At 38.1% G+C, this 17,591-nt stretch overlaps 1 protein-coding gene across 1 annotated transcript in view; it reads right to left on the bottom strand.

Moving 5' to 3' along the window:
• Positions 1–6,432, bottom strand: part of ATP10B (ATPase phospholipid transporting 10B (putative)) — a 78,980-nt gene extending 72,548 nt beyond the window's left edge. Inside the window, exons 1-2 of the mRNA XM_053991483.1 lie at positions 6,122–6,432; positions 4,585–4,779 (exon numbers count right to left, since the gene is read on the bottom strand). Of these exons, the coding sequence (XP_053847458.1) occupies positions 4,585–4,779; positions 6,122–6,432 (506 nt within the window). The remainder of the gene's footprint in view (positions 1–4,584; positions 4,780–6,121) is intronic.
• Positions 6,433–17,591: the final 11,159 nt, after the last annotated feature.

Here is a 17,591-nt window from a genome sequence, read left to right as displayed (position 1 = left end):
TGTAGTAATGGAAGTCTGCCGTGCTTGGAAAATTTTAAAGTAGACAAAGTATATTTAAAAGAACACCATGAGAAAGCAGGCATTTAAACATAGGTCTGTACCATCTGCAATTCAATTTTTTGTTCTCTCCTTTTGCTGTTGTGCAATTTGTTTCAACAGCACAACAGTCTACAGAGTATGATTCCAAAAGTACAAACTCCTCAATCAAACATTTGGGTTATTATATCTCCCCAGAACACTTTAATGCCTATTAATTGTTTCTCTTTTTTCAATTAAACATTCTTTAAATACACTACTAGAACTGTCTTTTCTTTCATTTGACCAGCAGACTAGGTTTCCCATTTCAGCTGATCTCTGTGAAAAGAAAATTAGAATAAATATGTTTACAGGCCAGCCTATTTAATTTTAATTTCCCTTGCTCTGTGTTGAAAGAAGGCAATTTACTGCTTTTCCCCTGGTCTTCAAGAAAGTTTTGAAGAACATTCAATATCTAGAAAAGTTTGGTTTGCCTCTATATTTCTTTTGGAACAGGTGCCAGAGTCCTTATTAAAATCTGAAATAAAGACAACATACACTCCAAGATTACACCTTAAAATCTAAGTAATATTTCATCTAGAATGGAAGATCAGTTGTTCTATTAGAAATAACTTTTTGCTGAGACAAGATTAACAAGATTGCAGTCTCCCAAAAAGACTTTCACCTATGTTAAAACAATTACCTATTTTCATGATTCATATGGAAGAAAATTAGAAGACATCATGTCCTTCCATGACTTTGCAGCTAGCAAGAAGAACAAGAAATATCAGCTTCCCAAAGCACCAGAGAAGCCTGATTGAAATTATTCATAATATAATAAGCTGCAGTGACTGATCTGATGGCAATTGTTATTACCAACTATTTTTCCAGACAGGATGAATGCTGTAGTCTGAAGCCCTTCTCATTTTCCTTTCCCTTACATCACCATTTTGGGCCACTTTGGTGAAAGACAAGATCCTAGACATGCCTGATTCATACATCAAAATCTTTTTTGTGGAATGGAATAACCAATTTTAAGGCAGGCCTGTCTCATGTTTCTGCATAACAATCTTGAATCTGGATCTGAATTTATGTTGTAATTCCATGGTGGATATTTTTCCCTTATACAAAACAAGTTCCACTGTATTCCCTACTTTTCATGTTCCCATGGTAAAAGGCTTTCAGATCTAAACTGGCATGGTTTCTGTGTGTAAAGAGGGAATAAATAAGATCCCTCTGCAGATTTGCCCCACTTATTTTGTTCCATACTGGTTTTAACAAGTATTAGCAAATAATCCATTACCTCACAGGCTAATGCAACACTGGAAAAGCTAGAACATTCAACCAGATTGAAATTTCAAAGATAGACAGAAAAGGCATTTTGCCACGCTACCCAAAGAGCTACAATTATTGACATTCTTCACTACAGAAGAGATCTTAAATCCACAATATTTAAAAACTTGTAAAATGCCAGCTTTGTTTTTTAAAGTTGGCAAGGAGAGGAATGCAGATTTTTTTAAATGACAAATCATTATCTATATGTGGGTCTAAGTTTAGCCCCTAAACAAGCAAACCTATTGCTTTCCTGTTTAACCAGCAGGACACAAAAATAAAAATCTGACAAACACATGCAGGAGAAACAAACAGGAATGACAGCCCCATGTGATAAAAGCCAGAGTTCTGCAAGATCTTGCTCATGAAAGCACATGTTATGTAAAGCACTGTTGATTATTTTGAGGGATGACAGGCACATTCATGGAGATGGAAAGTTTTGCACTTCTGACGCCCAGATGTGATATTTTATCAGGGAGAAATAATTTGCTACTTTGCTGAGAGAACAGTTTTGATACAATAAAACATAATTTTCAATCTTCTGAATGTCCTAACAGTTAGAAGTCATGAAGCACTTTGAAGAAGCGAGCACAGACACTTGTAGTTAATTCATTTAGAAGTGACTAAACAGAGGCATATATTACTATCTTTCATTTCTAGACTGTTTTCTCTCAGGTTCATTTTACATACTGCCTAAGAAAGAAAAAATAACTGAAAGCTAGTCAACAATGTAGAGTATAAAATAAAATGTAGTTCAAAGGGCCAGGTTTTTAAGTGATTTCTTGGCATCTAAGAATGTAAACAAGTCCCATGATAGATCTTGTTCTGTGCTACCTCATATTGGTAGAATTAAACCCTCTTGAAAATGTCTTAGAAATTCAGCTGCTTGTAGTTCTTTAAGCACCTTTTTTCAATGCTTTGCATGTCTAAGAGGCTGATAGACACACCAATACAATGAAACTCAAACTTAACTTCCCAGTACAACAATACTTAAAAAAAAAAAAAAAAAAACCCAACCAAAAAGACTTTCCCTGCATGAGAACAAATACCAGGTGATAGTGGCCATGACTCTTCCCTATTTCACCTAATGACTGTGATTTTTCAGCAGTTTATTAATTTTTTTAAACAAAAAGCCTCACCATTGATCAAAGTTCTCGACCCAATGTTTTTGGTAATAAAAGCTACGCAAGGCTTACCTGCTGTAAATGTAGCATCCCATATGGTTGATTTCTTTGTCTAATTTGTACCGCCGGAAGTCCTCCCAAGCATCTTTAATGGCTGTAATGGCCATTATAGCACAAATTGGGATCACAGACACCTCTGGTTGGAAAGCATTCACTACTGGCACAAAATTCAGCAGTGCAATGAACACAAAATAAATATTGGCAAAGCGGTGAAACTGCTCATAGATATTTTTAGGGAAGAAAGTAAAGATGGTATATTTTGTGGTCTTAATTTCATTGGAGTCATAGTATCTGTTTGGATTTTCCTTCCACTTCTTGCTTCCAAAGGGCAAATTGGAGATGATCACACGTTTACTTTCATTTTTCTTCTTTCTTTTCCTTACTTTTCCTCTCATCTCCAGCTCCTCATTTTGGGTTTCCATGTCTGGAGCACCACATTGGCAGCAGGTTTCCTTGAAAAAATGTTTTTTCCATGCCATTGTAGAGAAGCAGCCTGGAGCATTTTTCCTTGACATCTTGTTTTTCTTTCAAAAAGTAGCTTCAAGTTGAAAACCAATGAAGTCAGAAGAGTTCAACAGTCCAAATGAACTCCCAAATGGTGAAGAGAAGAGTTGAGATGTCTGAATCCCAGGGCTGCCTCCTCCACTCCAACCTCTACGTACCCAGGGCCAGGGATCATCCTGACTCAGCTGCACCAGGTCCTAGATCCTGCTGGGGCAGCTGCACCTCACGTCTGCCAAAAGCATCCTGAATGTTTTGTTCTTCCTGCCAGCAGATGCCTGGAGGCCCTGTTCAGACCATTTCCCTGGCAGCAACTCTCTGCTCGTATGAAGTGTCTCTGCTTTAACACAGAGCAGTGGCAAAGCTGAGAACACACACACGACTTTCACAGGTCACTCCAGGAGTTTCAGAATCACTTTATAACCCTGGGAGTTGCCAGGAAGCTCAAAGGTAATGGGCAGAGCTCCGCGTCCCAGATGTCAACAAAGGATACAACCTCAGTACAGATAGTATTTCTCTTTTATTTCCTCTATCTATTGTTTGTTTTCATGACCATAAGATTGATTATTATTAAACAAACAGCCAACCCCCATTCCCCCAAGCTAAGTAAACCTATGATTTTGTAGCCAGAGGAATCAGACATAGACATAAGCAAGTAAAGTGCAATGTACCTGGATTGCCCCTCAGCCTGATCCTTCTCCCCAACAGACCCCAAACCTTCCTCTCTCACCTAGACACCTTTGATCCTTCTTCCTGACACATAAATATGTCAGCACAGATAAGGGCTAATTTCCAGAAGAGCTAATGGCATGTATGTAAACCATAGCAATTTTTTTCTCTGTGGCCTAGGCTTAAGGGCAGGTGAAAAAAGGAAAGCACACAAATATTTAAACTTATTTTAAATGAAAACTTCTATTTGCTTCATGATGTAGTGACAAGGTAAGCAGTCTCAAGTTAGTACTTGGACAAGAAACTCTGATGAAATCGAAATGTTGCAACAAGAATTGCAGTGAAATGATTTCTTCCTTCTGAGTCAGTACTGAGCAAACAGCTTCCTGCAGGTGCTGCACCAGCTCCAAAGCCAAGCCGGGCTGTATTGATCTCTCTGCTTGCTGGAAGTCCTAGAACTTTTTTCACCTTGAATGTAGTTGATCATTAATTTCTGTATTACTGTGAAACATCTGAAAGACATTGTTCCAGTTTTCTGTACAGCCCCAGTTTTCTGTTCCAGGCTTGAGTAAGTTCCATTTATCCTCCAGATCCTTCTGCTATCAGGAGAGGATGTTGCGTGTGCTGACAAGCTGCTCGGAAAACTTGGAATGAAAACCTGTTTGTATCAGCACACATTGTTGTGATATGAAACAAAGCCTCAGTGATACTGAGATTATGTGAGATAAATAATGCATTTTTAATGGTAGAAAAAACTATTTTGTAAGGTTCTTCCAAACTTACAGTATCCTGAAAGGTCAGTGAGGGAGTTACTGTAAAATCAGATAAGCAGTTTCTATCACAACAGAAGCAAGGAAACAAATAATTGATTTAGTTTACTTACTTGTCATATACCCTGGTTTTAGTGAAGTTTATTGTCTTATCATACTGGTATTTTCTGTAGTCTTCAATAGCATCCTTAATCATGCTGGCAAGCAGCACCACGACCAGAGGCAGCATCGTAATCTCCCTGTGGAAGACTTCCACTTGTGGGAACCAGTTCAGAACCACCAGAAAGAAAAAGTAAAGATTACCCAGCCTGAAAAGGTATAAAATAAATTAAAAGTAGTCAGAAATTAGAACATATCCTTTCCTTAATGAACAACCCCCGTTCAGTGTCAAAGGAACATTAATAATTTCACTCTTCTACCCTCTTATTCCTTTCTCCAGAAGAAATTAATCAGCTGCTTAACCAAGATGCAAAATTTTTCTTCAGAAGATCCTGTGACGTACATGTTTATACTATTACAGCTAGCTCCAGTTTTCTCACATGTTGGAAACACTATTTGTCTCTGGGATCGCCAAGGTCTTTAATGGCCCTCACCACTTCATTCTTGAAGATAAGCACAAAATTAAACACAAAAAGCCAATCAAACCTTTAAAAACTAACCAATGAATTTATAGAAATATTCCCATCAGGAATCCATGAAGCATTCTGCAAAAGGCAGGTCAAACTAGGAATGGGCCAATCTAGTATATAGAATGAAAATTTCAAAGCTGGAGATGGATATACAGCTTCCATTTCTTTTCATTGTGATGATGGCTCCCTGGGAATCTTTTTGACTTGAGTCTTTATGCTGGGGGGTTTACATAATTTTAAATCAGCACTTGAAAAGAAACCTGACCTTGCAGTTGCACATACATATACGATCACTTGACATATTAAAAATATATCAAAATTGAGCTGCTGAAATCCACAGAATTTCATAGGTGTCTCAACACATCCAATGAATTATTTTTGTGCTCTAAAAACCAGAGGTTTACACAACACAAAACCAGAAGAATTTTTAAATAAAAACTAGATTTTTTGACAAAGAGAACTGTTGCAGCATTCAATTAAAAAAGCTGGTCACAGCAGCGGTTAAGCACTCCCTGTGTTTGCTTTAATCCACCATTCCAGTATCAACTGAGTGCCATTTTGGTACAAATTATCATCACCTAAGTTTTAGTATGGTTGCAACTAAAAAAGCAGGCCTTCTCCATCACAGTCAAATGTCTCCATCACAGTTTCAGAGAGAGTTCTGGAATCTCAAGGATCATTGAAGTTGTCACAGTTGAGACAGCCACAACACACAGAGTATCACCACACAATTTCAGAAAGCTTCAACCCATACAGAGGAACACCACACCACATCAGAAGGCTGCAAGCATCTGCCCTTTATTGCTCTTCATCCCAACCTTTGATACCCTCCTGTTGATGCAGTGCCCCTGTGTGCCTCTGCTCCCTTTGGTGGTTGCTCAGTGCCCCTGGGCACTCCATGGCTCATTGCTGTCAGTGCTGCTCACCTGCTTCTCACAGCTGTGCCCACTGGGGATGAGGCTGGGCCAGCCCCATCCCAATCACCACAAAGCGTGTGCCTAAATTGAATGAATTTTTTTACCTGTGAAACTGTCTCAAAAGATTTTGGGGCAAAAAAGTGAACCATGTGTACTCTGTGGTCTGTATCTTGTTTCTAGAATAAAATGTAGAAGCTTGTTTCCAGTCTTTCCACTGTCTCCCATTGTCAGGCAACACAATTCTCCATGTGTTTAGACTGAGATTTGGTTTGGCTCTGACAGAAAACAGCAGTGGTGTTGATTCTGATAGAGCCTGGGAGGGACTGTGAGCTCCCCGTCGCTGCCAGCGATACAAAGCCGAGTCCACAGACAAAGCCATTCGCAGCAGGAAGGGCAGGCTGAAAGACAAATGCATGACAAGTGCTGAAATCCAATTCCATTCTGGTAGAAAACTCTCTTCATGTTTTGCAAGCAGAGGTTTAACACAAAGACAATTCTCCTGCTCATTGCAGTGCATGTTCTTCGATCTCAGAACTTCTGCAGAGAATGCACAGAATAAAAGAAACCACAAAATCTTCAATATGAGAAAATCTATTTCTATCTCTGAGGATGAAAAAACATCTAAAAATCTATTTTCTGTGTCTTATAACAGCAAATTGACAGAGATAAAGTCAATTTAACAGTGGTGAACATCGACTTTTCTATCATGAATCCTGTATCCTATTTTTCAAACTATAAAGTGCCACCAAATCTATTCAGGCATTTTTCTTAAAATGTGTGACTTTCTTACAATACTTTTCCTGTTCATTCTTACTTATAGCAGGACTGGTTCAGGTTTTGAATCTTAATAGCTCAGATAATAAAGAGCTGCAGCATCAGCTTAATCACATTTACACTCAGGTAACAGTTTTCCAGTCTTCAAAGAAATCTGATTTGAAAGGAAAATCCCAGCCAGCACTAAAACAATGGATGTTTTATGGGTTGGAGAGATAAAGGAATTAAATCTCCCACTACTAATCCTATTATCATTGAAAATTTGTCTCCTGGTTTGTTCACACATTCACAGCTGCAGGTGCGATGCAGCGTGCCAGACGCTCGGGCTCCAGCCACACAAGAGTAGCTGCTGTTATGCTCAATCTGAGCACAGAAAAATCTCACTCAAACAGTGTGAGTTTGAGACCTGGAAACTGCCATACAAGGCACTAAAAGTGCAAAAGCAAACAAAAAATAAAAGGTACTGGCCTTGTGCAGCTTCAAGGTTCCACTGAACAAAATATGTGAACTGAATCTACCTAATTTAGACTGGGGAAAATACAGAGTATGTGACTTTCGTTAGAAAAAAAAACCAAACCCTTATTCATATTCAAAAATATGTGCATGTTTGAGTCTTGGAAGAGGAGAAAAGTACTCTGCCAGTGTCCAAATGAATGAGTATTTGACTGAAATCAAAGTTATATTCAACATATACTAACTTAGAGCCATGTTCTTACAGTGTAATCTTTAAACTCTGGTGCTGAAGGATTTTATAATGAAAAGGCAGAAACTCCATTGTTGGCGGTTACCGAAAAACATGCAGTGAGCACTCAGTGAAAACACTGTAGTGAGATGATGCAGCTCATATTTTCTAGGTTAAAGGCTGGACACCTGGAAAATTCTGTCACCTTGCTCTTGTTCTAAGCAATTAACTCCTCAGTTGATTTCAGCTTAAATTAAGATCTGAACAGTGGATGGAAAAGTGACCCAGATACATATTGTACTACATACATCTTTAACCACATTATACACATATATATCTCTTCACATAAGTTGCAGGTGACAGAGTTACACACTACCTATCAGAGCACCTCATTCTGTATCTGAGATCCATCAAGGTAGGTTGAAATTCCTTAGGCTTTATAAATGAAATAACCAATAATTTCAGGCATATTGCTAAAAATAAAAGCAGACAAGATTAATTAAGGCAGCTTTACACATAATAGAACCATGTCTTCCACAACTTCCCTTGGGAAACTCTTTCAGAAGCTTCACAAATCACAATTAGGCAAGCCTGCTTGACATTCAAGAGAAGGTCTTTCTGCGCTCCATCTTAACAAATTTCTTACTGTACAAATGAATTAATGAAATTACTTAGTTTTATGCAGTTTGGAAATCAGCCCTCCTCCCAATTGTCTTTGAAAGGCAATAGTCAAACAGTGTCATATCCATGAAGAGAGGCCAATTGCTGCCATCAGGCAACTGAATGTGTTACAGGAAATGCAGAGATTGCTCATAAACCACACAGAACTAAGCAAGTGCTCTGTGGGGGGAATTACACAACTGCATGCATAATCAAAGCAGCAAGATAATGGCTTTCTTGACCTGTGAACTTCAGTGCTGAGAGTGAAAAAGTGGCAGAAGCAAACAAAACTTTTTATTTCAGATCACTAAAAACATAAAGGATACTAAATGTGCCATCAGTGTTAGCAAATCACTTAACAGGAAAGAAGAAAGAACTCAAATATACATACTTCTGTAAAATGAAAATTTTCTATAATTCAGACAACGTCTTACAAGAATATTCCAACTTGCTGGAAGTTTGATGTGTTATGTCATCTTCTGTATAGCAGGAAATCTACAAAAATTATTGCACTCCTTTGGCAATATATTTAATGTGTCTGTCCCAACTCTTCCTGAAAAAGCATCTTAAAGTCTATTTTCTGCAATTCTAGAATATTTTACACACTTATTTGATTTATATTTTCACAGAGATATCATTGAAAGAACTTGTGAAGTGTGGATTTTTTCCACATACTTTACAAAAGTAGTTGGCGTGCTTTCATCTGCTTAGTGAAGCTTCAGCACCACAATTCATATCCTGAAAGAGAAACATCAAGGTGATGCAGACTTTTCCAACACCATCTTGCTTGGGATTTGCCACCTATTCCACTCCAGCACTCCAGTGATTACAACAGGTGCTTTTTCCAGTGCTGGCACATTTAGAGCTATTGCAGCCTTGCCTGAGCTCCCCTTTGTCAACCAACTTCTGAAATACTGCCTTCAAAAGGAACCAGCAAGCTCCTGCTTGATTTCTGACTGCGATTTTGAGACTTTCCATGGGACAAGGTCAGAAACAGCAGGCAGGGCTGCAGAAAGTTCCATTGTGCTGTCACCCTGTCCCTGTGCAACAGGTTGAGAAATATATGGACAACCCATGGCTGAGCTGCAGCTCAGACTTGGAAAGGAGGGGACTAAAAGAAGTCATCTATGTTCTTAAACTCACAAAACCTAGTAAGTAAGAGGCAGCCACTTCAGGTAAGCCATGCAGAGGAATGTCCATGACAATTTCTCCTCTTTTGCTATATAGTCATACAGAATAAGCTTTTAGTGTCTCGTTGTCCTGTCTTTCATAAAGTTTCAATCAATCAATGCTCTTATCATAATTCCCTAATTGAAAACCTAGAAAGTTTCAGTTTGAAGAAACTATTTACCCTCTGTCTTTCTTTCTATTCTTTTACTTATGGATGCACTGTGGGCAGTTTTCAACAGGGCAGACACAGTTTTCCCATCTGTAACTCCCACATGGTTTTCTAGGAGAAAACAGTTCAATCTAGCCTAGGCAGGCCATTGTTTATTTTAAAAGTATTTTATATGTGCCATATGATAATGGGAAGCTGTAGGCATTTTTATGCAACTTGTGAACTTTCTTTTTAAGAACTTAACAAGAAAGAAACCAGAAGGAAGATAGCATTATACACCCTAGCATGCAGTAGATACAATTTGGCATTTTCATCCCCAAATGCTTTATCTTCTAGTTGTGAGTACTGCAATTGTGAGCCAGCAAAAAGTATTCAGGAAATACTTCCCTTTATTGGAAAATGGATGCTGCAACAGAGCACTGATGGTGTTTTCCTTTTGCACCCTTGTGTCGACACTGGAAAGAGCCCTTCTCAATTTTTCATAGCTAGCCTATATAATTAGCATTCTCCCTGTGATTGCTTCATCTCATCCAATACTAGAGAAAACCTCCCTCCTATATAACAGAAACAAACTGCATTAGAGAGCTATACTGATGCTATTAGAAAGGAAGGAGAGATTGTGACATATAATTTACAAGTATTTTTTCAAATGCTATCTCTCTTTTGAAGACTCTTGTATAGAAAAAAGGTACTGTTAACTGTAGGAGAACGCTCATCAGAAAGTCAGCAATAAGAAAACAATTTTCTCTCTTCTGAGGTTGCCTCATTTCTTCCAAACAACAGGCTCAGCTGCAGATCTCTGCATCCCAGACTTAAAAGGCTGGAAAAAGGAGTCCTGCCTCTCCTGCATATGCAAAACAAGTTTTACACAATCATGCCTCATGCTGTTTATTAAAGGGATCCACATTAAATGAAAAACAAGCCTGCTCACAGGCATATGTAAAAACAAAATCAGAAGGTAGAGATACAAAACAGTCATTTTCAGAGCCATCAAAGAAAGACAAGATCTGCATCTTGTTTTAAAAAGCAAGTTTTTGGAACTTCAGGGGAAAACTTCAGACATGATGGAGCTTATTTTTGAAAATCAGTGAGAAAGTGCAGTGGTAGCACTTGCTTTCAGGAGTGTGCATTATCAGGAATTATAACTAAATAAATGATTCCACGTTTTGACCTGATGTTTTCACTTCAACATTACCTGTAAATCAAGAAGGTCTCAAATAACACAGGTCCCCTCTAAGGCTTTATTCCATTATTCCAACATTTTTATTTTATTTCCTAATTGAAAGCAGCAGCAACTGTTCTTCTTTTTGTCCCATATGGATGATGCAGCATCCTTTAAAGAGAGCCATTCTGCGGAAGGCTTGACTAGAGAGATAAACATTACCAAGTAAACTGAATATTATAGAAATTTCAGCCACAAGCTTCTTTATCTGCTTTGCAATTATCTGCTAGAAAGCTCTTTCACTTTTGGTGTTACTGTATAGAAATTCTTCCTCAGTCGCAGTTCAGAGACAGTATCATGTAGTTAAGACTAATGGGAAAAAGAAAGGAGATTGGGGAGAATGAAGAATGCAGTTGTATTGATTAGCAGGATACAGACCACAGCCTAAAATTATCCTGTAGCATTTTATAGTGGAGCTATAATACTTGCAGTATTAAAGAAAGTTGCTCGAATGAAAAAAGAGCTCAAAAAAACTACTTCATTCAAAAATCTTAGTGCAGACTGTTGTCATTCAACTGACAAGAGAAATGTATTATGGATTAACAATTATATAATAGTTTTCAGTCCAAGGTTGTTTTTGTGGGGGATAAATAGAAAAGAGCTTTTCATAAATCTAATACGTCAGACCACAGAGCTTCACTGTTCTATTACTGTATTAGACTGACACATTTTTCATGTCTTACTTAGATGCTCTTTCCTTGAGGAATAAACCCAAAGCCCTTGCAATAATAGGTTAATTATAAGGCTCTTTCCTGAGCCCAGATTTCAGTGCTTGATGCAGAACTTTGCTGTAGCTGAGCAGAGCGGAGGCATGTTCAGGCAGCTCTCCCTTCTGCAGGGCTGCAGCTGTGTTATTAAGACTGTTTTCAAAATAGATGTGCTCCCAGCATATGCTGACATACAGGTCATGCAGACAAGGATGATTATCAAATATTATTCAAAAAGGAAGTTTCCAGCTTGCAAACAGTAATGTTGGATGCTGTGTTAACTTCTTTCTGTGAATAAGGAGCTTGCTCTGGTCTGCCACATTATGTGCTCATTTAAATAGAGTTAGACTAAAATTATCTGGCTTGCTGCAAGGAATATCACTGCTGCCAGCATGCCCAAGATCTATAGTGGGCTATTATTACATTTGGGCCCACTGTATTTTTCACAAGTGTAGGCAGAGGCAGCTTCTGCCACCTTTCAAAGCAGGGACTACATTTGCCCAGCTCACATTTTCAGCTGAGGAGACATTGGAAAATGACCCTTGCATGGAGCCCTTACAAAGCCCAAAATGGCATGGTGTTACTTGGAGACATCAGATGGAAACCGCAGCCAGGGCTGTGGATTTCATGACTTTTCCTCTGGCTTTTCTTACTGCTAGACTTTGGCAGTGGATTCCTAAAAATATTTTATATACCTATATTTTTTCAAATAAGTAAACAGTTACAGACAGAAGACTGCAGGCTCAGGCCAATGCAGAAGTGAGACTGACAAATTTTAAGAAATAAGTTCTAACTATTTTAAGAAATAGTTAGAACTACACATCTTGGCAGGGATATTGTCTTGAGGATGCACATGAAGGTACTGCCCTAAATACAGATGTTTTCTAAAAACAGGCCTTTATTACTCTTAGCCAAGAAACATAAGGAGGCATAATACAGAATCTCTTATAGCTTCCTTTAAATAATAAAAAATTTTCTATGCCTCATGAACATTCATTGGCCTAAACAAAACTATATATACAGCCTATACCACTGACCTTTGGAAACAGCCTCCATATGAAATCTTAAATACAGGCAAACATACACTTCTTTCTTTGCTTATAGAAGAAAGGGTATTTCATAGAGAAAAAGTAAAAATACTCCAGACCTAACTCCTTCCTGAGCTCTAGAAAACTTCAACTCCATTCTTTCTGTAACCTGGTTATAAAAAAAAAAAAAAAGCCAGATAAGGAAATGAAAAGATGGGTATGCTACAGTGCCTCTCACTCATTCAGCTCACAGGACATAAATCTGCATCTCACTGCTGCTCTTTTGAATGGATGCTGCATGATCCATATGGGGCAACACAAAGAAAAGTTGCTGCTGCTTTCAATAAGGGAATAAAATAAAAAAACTGGAATAATGGAATAAAGCCTTAGAGGGGACTTGTGTTATTTGAGGCCTTCTTGATTTACAGGTAACGTAGAAGTGAAAATATCTTGATAGTGTTCTGCATCTGGGGAACCTTCCTTATCTATAAAAACACTTCAGATACCAATAATCAGAGAAAGCAGCAGCAACCAGCACCCTCAGGGTTCTACAATTATTGCCGTCTGTCCATGGCTGACAAAAGTCCATGTTTAAGGATTTAAAAAGTATTAAGAAATTTTGGGCCTAGTACATTCTGGGAGTAGTGGAGTAACAGACTGCAATAAGCCCTCCCAAACATCAATTAAGCATGATACAGTAACTCAGCTTGAGCAGAGTAACCCCTGGGGTAGACAAAATCCTGGCCACCAGCAAACACTGTAAGAAGCCATCTCCACCCAGATCCTGGGGACAAGGAAGCACAGAGAGGCAGACTTGGGGAGGCAAGTCAAGATTGTGGTAGGGTAAAGTGAGGCAACTTTAGAGCCACTGCACTGGAAGCCCATTTAATCAGAAAAGGTTTACTCAGTAAACTGCAAATAAATGCTTCCTGCCCAATATCTATGTCTGAGTGGGGCTTTTTGCACAGCTGTCTCTTGTTTTTCTAAATAAATCACATGAGCAGCATTTTCTGGGACTGGGAAATGTTCCCTGTGGTCTCATCTGCCTATTTAGAAGTCCTTTGAGTTTGCTATTAGAAAGGAAACCAATACCTGTTATCCAATGTATGCCTCTGCCTCCAGCTCTCTGAGTGATCCTGCACACTACTTAATTAGAAGACCATGTATTTGAAACTCCAGCAATAGCAGAATTTAGTTGCATTTTAGCCCAGAAATGAGGACATCAAAATTAGAGCAATTGTCTGAATAATAATTTTTTTTGTTTGTTCCACTTAATATTCAAAATCAAAGTGAAGTGGCCTCTAAAAGACAATCTAATATTTATAGTGTGTATGATTATAAAGCACTTAGGCTGAAAATTATGTTGCAGATGTTCATGAGGGAACTCAGTAATGCTGAAAAATTCCAAAAGGAAGCAGAAAAAAATGAAAATGAACTGGAAACTGACCAGAAGATCCTTTATATGTAAAAACCTTTTATGCATCTATGTTTTTGTCAAAATGTGCTGACTCTAATTTCAGTTCTCCAAATCTGAATATTAAAGTGCCTCAAAGAGAATGGTTACTTATTTATATGAAATGGAAAGAAAAAACAGAAAAGCCTAAAAGACTGCCAATTCACTAGGGCACAGTTGCATGTCAATCAAAGATCAAGGGAAAGCTTAATCAGGACCTAATCTCACAGCATTGTTGAAGGAATGTCCAGTGACACCTGGGCTGGTGGCACAGGTGTGTACAACGTGTACACAGCATAAACTTGCTCTGGTTCTCTCCAGAATAATTATTTTCAGGCATTTTTGAAAGAATCACATTAAAATCATGTCAGTCCAGAAAAGCACTGCTGGCAGTCATGCACCACATGGAGAACACCTGGAGACCTGAGAGGGCCATGTCAGCTACTGGAGGATGGACACAGGTTAACCTGGACACGGGAAACTGATCTCCCCTTCTTGCTCACAGGTTTCCCTGGCCTTGGAGACCACCACAAATTTCTATATAAGAATCTGAGAATAAAATGTACTATGTACTTGTACAATGTACTTCTGAGAATAAAATGTATTATATACTTGTAAAATGCTCCTTGGAAGCATTAATTCCCTTTTAATAACATTAGTAAAATTCCTTTAAATCCTGTCTCTCCTTCTATACTGCCCTCCTCTCCCAGGCTAGGTTAATTAAGATATACATTTTTGCATTTAAATAAACTAGATAGATAAAACAGGATAATATGACAGAAACTATTTTATAAGACCACAAAAGAGTATAATACAAAAATTCACTTGTTGGCAGGGTGTTTCTCCCCAAACCCCTATTAATAAAATCTAAAAGGCCAAAATTTACAGTATGCCCAGTCAAGGCCGGTTTTCCTACAAAAACCAGCTTATCCTATCCGTATCTCTGATCTTTCTTGCTCCTCCATCTGTCAGGTCACAGAGTTACAACATTAACCTTAGGAAATGTCACCCTATTCCAGAGAACATGAGTCACTTGACAGGCAGCCAGCTCAGGCAGCACTGATGGGGGAGTGGGAGAGGACAGGGGTAGGAGGTAAATGCTGATGCACTCACACTGCAAATTACTGCAGGTGCCTAAAACTAGCCCAACTATTCTGGCTCTTTCTAAAGCAAGCAAAGGGAGAAGTGGCCTACGGGCAATGTTCCATGGAGACAAAAAGAGCTTATGTTTGTACTGCAAGGTGACTCAAGACAGACCTTTTGCAAGGAAACAGGGATTATTAAGTAATTTTGGGAAACGTCACATCTCATCCCCATAGAAAAATAAATAACTGAAGCAAGAGAAATTAACTTAGTCAAGTCAGAAAACACGTATTTGCAGAATATCAGATGTACTGCAGTGAGGCAGCATAAGCAGAGACCCAAAAGCACATTAAAAATTTGAGATCTAGAAAAATTTCAGAAAAAATTGTTTTAGGCCATTAGCTCAGGGTGCATTTAGAGAACATAGTGATGATATGGAAATACCTGAATTAGGAAGCAGAACTGGGTCAGACCTGATGAAGCACCTCTCTGTTATTCAGCAGTGTAGTTATTTTATAAAATTAGACAAGGACAAGAAAAATGGGCTGACAGGAAGCAAATGCTCCACGCTGTAACTACTTGGGGCCTAACAGACTGGTATCCCAACAGAGCTGGGTACAGATACTTCCTTGTCAGAATCTCTGGGAAATTCAAACTTCTTCTCCCAATCTATGTTCAAGCTCTATGTTCCAAGTAAAGTTTGTCACAAGATCTCTAATAAGGAAATAAAGAACAAACATTGGCAGATTTTTATTTCTGGTCTGTAATCTCACATGAAACCTTAAGGTAAAAAACAAATACATGCCTTTGTCCTTCTGAAGGTTTCCTAGGCTTACTTTTATGTTGCTTTGCAACAAATAATTTGTGCAGTCATTTTTGTGAATGCAAAATAATCATGACAATGAGCAAAGAGTTGATTGATCCCAGAAATGAGAGGCAGAATGGAACCCAAGTGATATCAGAACAGCAACTGTTAAGGGTGAACCCAAAATGAATTTAATAAATCTAATTCCAAACCTAATCTTCACTTACATCTGGTTGCAACATCTGAGACAATATTATCATAATATGTGTTGTTAATTACTACTTAACCAATGAAAATGAAGAAATTTTAATTTTGCTTAAGATTGCTCAAGTCTGAAATATGTCCTTAAAGCAGAATGATAAGTATCAGACTGAGAAAACATTCTGACAATTTGCATTAAATGACAAAAACCCAAACAAACCCATCCAAACATCTTTTCTGCTATTATTATCTTAATTTCTAAAATTTAAGACTTTAAATTCTAACTCATGAAAACCTGTTTTGTTTTTCTGTTCTGCTAGATATTTGTTTGGTTGTAGAACTTTATACTATCATAAAGACTGGCAAAAATTTCAGATTTTAATTAGTATGTATTTAAAGAGCAGAACATGAAGCATACAGTCACTCTGATGATTTGTAGCCAGGGTTTGTTTGAACAAAAATAGCAAATATTTATAATTTACCTTTAAAGTTTGAGGGTGGCTAATTTCTGTTACAAACTAAAAGACTGGTTATTAAAAGTACTCAATTAATTTAATTATAATCAAAACCAGATAACATTCAAAGTCAAACACAACAAAAAGCATTAGTAACATAAATGCTCTTTGAGTCTGATGTATAAATGACTTCACTTCCAGGCCGACTTTTTACATACAGTAATTTTACTGAAATCACATTAGGTCATGAGTCTGTTCTTGAGTCAAAGGAAAAAAGTTCTTATCATCCTCTTCTTGCTTATACTGCTGACACAAGAGAGACTTTCAGCCAATCTGCCTCACAAAATCTGAAGTGTTACAACTGGTCCCAGAGTGTGTGAAAGAGCTTCTGTACCACTACCAAAGGTTGTGTTTTTGTCAGAGCAGTCTACTTGTGCATTACCACAGTGATTTCAAACTGACTTTTCTTGCTTTTAAAAGCACTGGACTGCAATTTATATCTTCACACTGAAGCTGATTACAGCCTGCTGTTACACGTGGCACTTGACTCAGTCATCTTCTCCAGCTACTAGGTGAGCTGGGTTTAGCTATAACCTGAAGTGGATGGTGGAAACCATAATTTTTTTTTTACAGCTTTGCTTTGGGAAGGGAGTGCTATGAGCTTGGAAAGCTGTCAGTCTAACTTCCTGGAATTTGACTCATTTATTAGTTATCTTATGTAAACCCAGCTGACCTGCTGTAAACAGTGGAACTTCTTTTCCCCTAAATTCAGAGACAGATTCAACAACTTGACAAATTTCAACAAATTGTGTTATTTCTTCTCTTCTATTCCTTAATTATTTTCTCTTGTGGGTATTAATCTCTGTGTCCTTTCTCATTACATGAGCATGTAACAAAGTTATAAATATCACAGGGTGCTGGGAGTTACATTACCTGGAATAAGAGGTGTGACATTTGCGAGCTCCTTCCAAGAACAATAACTGTGATCACTGCTCGAGTGGGTGATGGTTATAAGACAACCCCAGCAATCTGCAGTTACTATTACACTAGTCTAAACTAGAAGGTACTGCACGGTGGTTTTACTGCTTTTCTTAGCAGTTAGAAGATTAAGTCTCTTGGCAAAATCATCTATTTCCATACCCAGTACACCATCTTTTCATTCATC

This window comes from Vidua macroura, chromosome 15 (assembly GCF_024509145.1).
Source record: "Vidua macroura isolate BioBank_ID:100142 chromosome 15, ASM2450914v1, whole genome shotgun sequence".
Taxonomy (NCBI): domain Eukaryota; kingdom Metazoa; phylum Chordata; class Aves; order Passeriformes; family Viduidae; genus Vidua; species Vidua macroura.
Note: the sequence above shows the minus strand (reverse complement) of the source record. Positions and strands in the feature narration are given on the sequence as shown.